Here is a 6000-nt window from a genome sequence, read left to right on the forward strand (position 1 = left end):
TTTTTTTTTTTGGGGTGGGGGGTGGAGGAAGTTAGGTGTCACTTGGAGAAGTCAGAGCCAGGACCAGAACTCACAGGCTTTGTCTTGCAGGGGCATGCTAGTTAGGAGGTGACATTGTGTATATGCTTGCAAACACCAGGCATGCACCTTATATGCACTGTAAGTATACTTCAGTAGTACACTATACATCTATGGTATGCCTGCTTTGAAAGCCAGCAGCCTGCAAACGAAGAACTGTATTGACATAATTTTGGAAGATAGGCAAAAACTCAGTGAATAGAAGCCCTCTGGGATTTAATTTATTTTTTTTTAAACTACTTGCACATCTTCCCAGATGAAACTGCTCACTTCTCTGGGGCAAAACTTGAAAGAATGCTGATAAGTTCAGGGCCAACTGGTTAACAGTTGTGGCTTTTGAAGGCCAAGATAAATGCTGGGACTGGCAAAAATCACTGTGGAGGAGCCACTATTTGGTAGAACACAAATACACTATGTCCATTTCATTCATAATAATTATGTAAGAAGTGGAATCCATGAAAAATTGAAAAGGTCTATGCACTGATCTGTCATTCCAGCTTGCTTAGGCCTTTTAATTTACGTTGAAAAGGTCAGTTACTACATTCCAGTTATTGGCCAGCAACTGATTAACTGCAGTGGCTTCATCATTTATGTAACCTCTAGGAATAAAATTATTCAGATTCCACTGAGCTCCCTTCCCTCCCCTTGACTCCGACAGTTAAATATCTGATTCTTCCTTAACATAGCTTTTCCAAGAAACCAACTGCTCTGGTTGTCATAGGGATTTTAAGATACTGAAGAAGGGTGGGTAGGTACTCATGGTCAGAAGGAGATAGTGAAGACAGTGCAGACAGGGTGGGGAAAAACAATTACACTGGTTTAATGAAGACTTGCCACCCATTAGAAAGCGTCACTTTTTCTGCTGCAACCATTTCTTCCGTCTACTCCTACCTCACAGTATGTAAAGCTAATTTATACCCTGTGGCATTCAAGGGGTAAAACTACTGCAGTTTGGCTTTCACTTAATGCAAGATAAGGAGGACAGAAAAAACGCTTCAAAGTGGGAGAATTGTTTAGTCCAGGGGTGCTCAACCTCCAGCCTGAGGGCCCAGAGCCTTGGAATCTGCCCTACGGGACTTCCCACAAGTTAGGAAATTTGGTGGAGGGGAAGCAGTGGCAGTTAACACTGGCATCCCTCTCCATTGCCAAAAATCCCAAATCCAGCATAGCAGGTTGGAGCCAGGCTGCAACCCTCCTCTGCTAGCTAGATCAGGGCCTGGCCAAGCCCCCTTTCCCCGTGCAGCTGGATCAAGGTTGCGCTGCTCCCTTCAAAGACCCGCTATTGGACCTAATGATCTGATCTCAGTTAACCATCTCATGAGGAAATATAGTCAATTCTAAATAGCAAGAGTGACCTCATGTTCTGTTTAGCTGTCTAACCAGTTTTGTAGCAAAGAAGAATTGTCAGGCCAGTGATCCAGACTGCAAACAAAACAAAGCAGTGAGCCTCATACAAATGATTGCTCACTTTAAAGATGGACCCAACTTCACACCACTAGGGAACTCTCTTACTCATGCCTCACAAAACAAATTTGTAGCAGGAAAAGCAGCAAAGCAGCCCAAATTCTGCCTGTTGGTAACTAATCAATTCAAAACACAGTTAAACAGCTGAGCCCTCTTGTTGAGACAGCACAGCTGTGCCTGAAGCTGCTGTTTGACTAAACAATCTGAGAGGTATTTTAAGTTATGTCTCTTCCACTTCAACAACATCATCAATAAAGCCACTGCTGTTGCCTTGACCAATAACGTGCATATCTGAAGAACTAAACCTACTATATGCATTGCAATGAGACACTATTAACTCACTGTACATTCACAGCACCTTTCCAAGTTAAAAATGAGTTCACATTAAAAACAAACAAACAAAACAAAACAAAACAAAACAAAACAAAACTTAGGAGTGTCCTGAGTAGCATTTTTGGTTTGGTATTGTCATCACTTTACTGATGAAGACCTATTGCACAAACTAAGTACTAAGGTCCAAGCCAGGTAAGCAGAAATGCTGTAAGAAGCAAAATGTTTAGCCTGTTGGGACAAGGAACAGAAAGGAAGGAGCACTTTGAATAACTCATTAGTGATTGAATGATGGACTGCACATCCACCTTCTCTTCACTGGAGGGAAAACTGCTGCACTGGAAAGTCTTTTCAAGGGGTGGAGAGAAATAGAAGAGATACAAAATAGTCAGGGACCCAAGAGACACTTTTCACAGAAACAATTATATTCCAGCTACTACCTAGATCTGTGTCACAGCTTCCTGTTCTGACTGTAAGGAGACAGTCCCTGGCAAAGAATCAAGATTCTAAAATTGCAATAGCACCGATATAGTTTCCTGTATTTAATAATCAACATGATTCAAAAGTTCATTTTACCAAATTACATACCAGCAGGTTACTCTCCTCCTCAAACATGGGGCAGATGCTTACACTGCAACACCAAGCAGGGCTCACCTGGAGGTAGATTGCTGCCTCTTGGTAATTCATTTCCCAGTTGTGTCTGGCAGAACTTTGCCGAGAGCAGCAGTCCCCTGCTGCTGGGCTGGACACATCATTAACAATATCATAGTTGCCTCCATCTGTTTTGGTAGGACAGGGTGAGAGAAAGGGAAAGGGGGTCAATTTACAATTGAGCAAGGCAAGTTTATTCAGGAAGAATGTACCAGCCATTGATCTGAAATACAAGCAGATCAGGTACCAAGTGGACAGTCAAGAGACACTGGAGCAGAAACTGACAATTTATACAAAGTCAAATCAACACTTCGTATATAGCAGTTTTCAAAAGGAAGAATGTTACTAAGACCAGCTCCACCATGCTCTGCACACCTTATAACAGAACAAGTTATTCTATCTATTTTGGTAGAATCCAATATTTATATGGTAAGGAAGTCACCTGGCAAACGATACCAGGAGACACCATGCATACTTGAGATGGTGATAAGTGACTTGTATTATATGAGAGAGATGCACACAGAAAAAAAAAAAAATCTTTCAAAATACATTTTGGTCAAAATGATCTAAATAGAACCATATTTCATTCTAGCTTTTAGGACTCAAGTTTTAATCCTACATGTATGTTACATCTCTGCGAAACAAAACCCTCTACTACAGGGGGCAGCAAAATGCATCCTATGGGCCAGATTCAGTCCATCAGGCGATTTCATAGTTCCATAGTTTCTGGGTCGGAAGGGACCTAATAGATCTTCTAGCCCGCCCCCCCGCCAGGGCGGGAGAACAACCCAAAAAAAACCCAAAAAAAAAACAACAAACCCTAAAAACAAAAACGGGACTCAAATGAGTCCAGCCAGGTAAGTATCCAGCCTCTTCTTAAAGATCCCCAGGGTAGGGGCCAGCACCCCCTCCCTTGGAAGTTGGTTCCAGCTCCTAGCCGCCCTAACTGTGAAGTAGTTTTTTCGGATGTCCAATCTGTACCTCCTCTCCATCAACTTGTGCCCATTACTCCTTGTTATGCCAGCGGGGGCTAGGGGAAACAGCGTCTCCCCCAAACCCTTCTGGTTCCCCCTAGTGGGCATTTCATCCGACCCGTGGGCAGGTGCCTATCATTCACTGCATCTAGCCTGACCCCAGGCTGTCCCTGTTATGCTTGCATGGGGCTAAGCCCTGCTCACTGCCATGGGGGCAGCATGTGCTGTGCTCCCAGGCTCACCCATGGGACAGCCCTGACCCCAGTCCCGCAGGTAGGGAAGTGATGGCAACAGACAGGAGGGAAGTGGTGGCGGCTGGCAGGCAGGCAGGCAAATAAGGGAGTGACAGGGGAAGAGCAGCAGGTGGGAGAAGTGGTGGCAGGAGCAGCAGTGGGTAGGAGGGCAGTGGTGGTGTGTGTGGGAATGAAGTGGCAGCTAGGCGGGAGCGTGGGGCCCGTGCTGGTGCCCTGGAGTCAGTGCTGGTGAGGACCCAGCGTGGGGCAGCAGGAGCACGGAGCCCAGACCACCAGGGGGGCAGGGTCCACCTGGCTTCAACATGCAGGGCTCACTCGCATGTAGTTCCCAGGTTCTCTGTCTGAGCCGTGCACCTCTGGGGGGAGCCCCACAAGATGGAGCCAGTGGCCCAGCCCCTCACTGCTACACACAGGTCATGGGAAACAGTGTGGAGCCCTGCACTATAGAGCTGGACTGGCACTGCCCCTCTCCCTGCTACCCTGACCGAGCCCCATGATCTGCACCGCCAGCTTCATCATGTGGGGCTCCTCACAGTGACACAGGGCTCAGGCAGAGAATCTACTAGGTCACAGCCTAACACGGGTACAAGTCCCATTTGGAAACAAACACACACCATAGTAAAAGTCCTTTCCCTGAAGAGATTATAGTCTAAAATGACAAAAATAAAGGGTGGGAGAAAGGAAGGACTGTTATTCACAGAAGTTTAGGGCTGGAAGGGACCTCATGAGATCACTGGGTCCAGCCCCCCTGCTCTGGGCAGGAAAGACTGCTGGGGTCAAATAACCATTGCAATCTCCCTCCACAATCACTTGCACTGTTGCACTTCCACTTCCTCACTCTTAAGCAAAATCGTGACTCCAGTCACTTTGTTTACCTCTAACCCTGCTCACTGTCATTATACAGAGGGAGAATTCAGGCATAAAGGCCCAGATCAAAAAAGGTATTTGGGCACCTACCTCCCAAACAAAGCAAGTTCAAATTTTTCCAAGAACGACAACTAGATGTAGACTTCCATTTGTGTAGGTGTTCCATCAGTATAGATAGACTCTTTTAAAGACTAGACACTAAAAACAGAAACACCCAAAACATACCAGTCTTTTTTTCAAAAAGCAGAAAGTCTTAAAAGAATTGAGCTAGGTCACACAGACAGCCTCTGGCCAGTGACTCTCAACCAAGGTGCTGCAAGATTCTGCACAATATTAGCACTGTTAGGTGTGCAAACCAGGTGCAACTCACAAGATAAACCCTGAGTTTTCAAATAGGAATCCAAAATATCCAAACCATTCTGACCTGTTGTGGTCTTTCTGAGTTCCTCTCAGTAGGATTGCTCTGTTTTGTTTTGTTTTTTTTAGCATCAAAAAACGAATGAAAGCTGAGCTGGCATTTTCCAAGGGGCCTTTAGTCTAATGAAATTGATAACTACTGCTCTAGCAGAACAAGGACAATCTCAGATGACCAGAGCGTCAGTGTCTTAACCACATAACCATTGTTCTTCCCAGATAGTTTCCTGAGAGAGGTATGATAAGGCCAGTTCCTGACAAGTTTCAGCCTGCACGGAAATGGCTTTCCAACATAAATAAGCTTTGTGCCATTATTTGAAAGTTGTTATGCAGAACTTCTTAATCTGCATGTTCTGAGAAGTTATTTGGGGCAAGAGGAAGTTGTAATCGTGCTTTCATTTCCTCTCTGATACTTTCACAGTCTGCGTGTGTACCACTACCAGAAGGTAAATTCCATCTCACTGCTACTCCAGATTGGATACAAACATTTTTCTCATTGTACATCACAGCCTGCTCACAATGAAACTAGACACTGTTACGTTAATATCCCTGTGTACATATCTGTTCTAGCAGTGTTGCTCCTGCTAGCGAAGGTATGGTGGTGCAAGACCCTCAAATACGCCAGTGAACATGACCTTTGGTTTGGCCACTGATCAGTGAGATAAAGCAAACAGGCAAAGAAGGAACCCATCTTGGAAGGGCTTGAAGGTCAGTCTCTTCAAATAGTCCCAGGACAATCCTTCCTTGTTACCCCACAGCCACAAACATCTCATTTATTTTAGAGGTTCAGAGGAATTTTGGAGTAGCTGGAACACAGACACTAGGGCTGAATCACTGAATCGAATCACTGTCCCAAATCGGCCGAATCCAAATATGAAGCAAATACTAGCTGCTTCGCACAGGCCTAACAGACACAGGACTGATACACTGCAGGGAAGAAGGGACAACCCTTTATCTCCTAGTAGCAA

At 45.1% G+C, this 6000-nt stretch overlaps 1 protein-coding gene across 5 annotated transcripts in view; it reads right to left on the reverse strand.

Annotated features, from left to right (window-relative positions):
• The window catches only part of TPCN1 (two pore segment channel 1), a 65622-nt gene that overhangs the window by 35364 nt on the left and 24258 nt on the right, over positions 1–6000 (reverse strand). For all 5 annotated transcript variants that reach the window (XM_006016848.3, XM_025193098.1, XM_014526271.2 and 2 more), the window contains exon 2: positions 2527–2651. In XM_006016848.3, the coding sequence (XP_006016910.2) occupies positions 2527–2559 (33 nt within the window). In that variant the 5' untranslated portion in view covers positions 2560–2651. The remainder of the gene's footprint in view (positions 1–2526; positions 2652–6000) is intronic.

The sequence above is a fragment of the Alligator sinensis genome, unplaced genomic scaffold (assembly GCF_000455745.1).
Source record: "Alligator sinensis unplaced genomic scaffold, ASM45574v1 scaffold216_1, whole genome shotgun sequence".
Lineage (NCBI taxonomy): Eukaryota > Metazoa > Chordata > Crocodylia > Alligatoridae > Alligator > Alligator sinensis.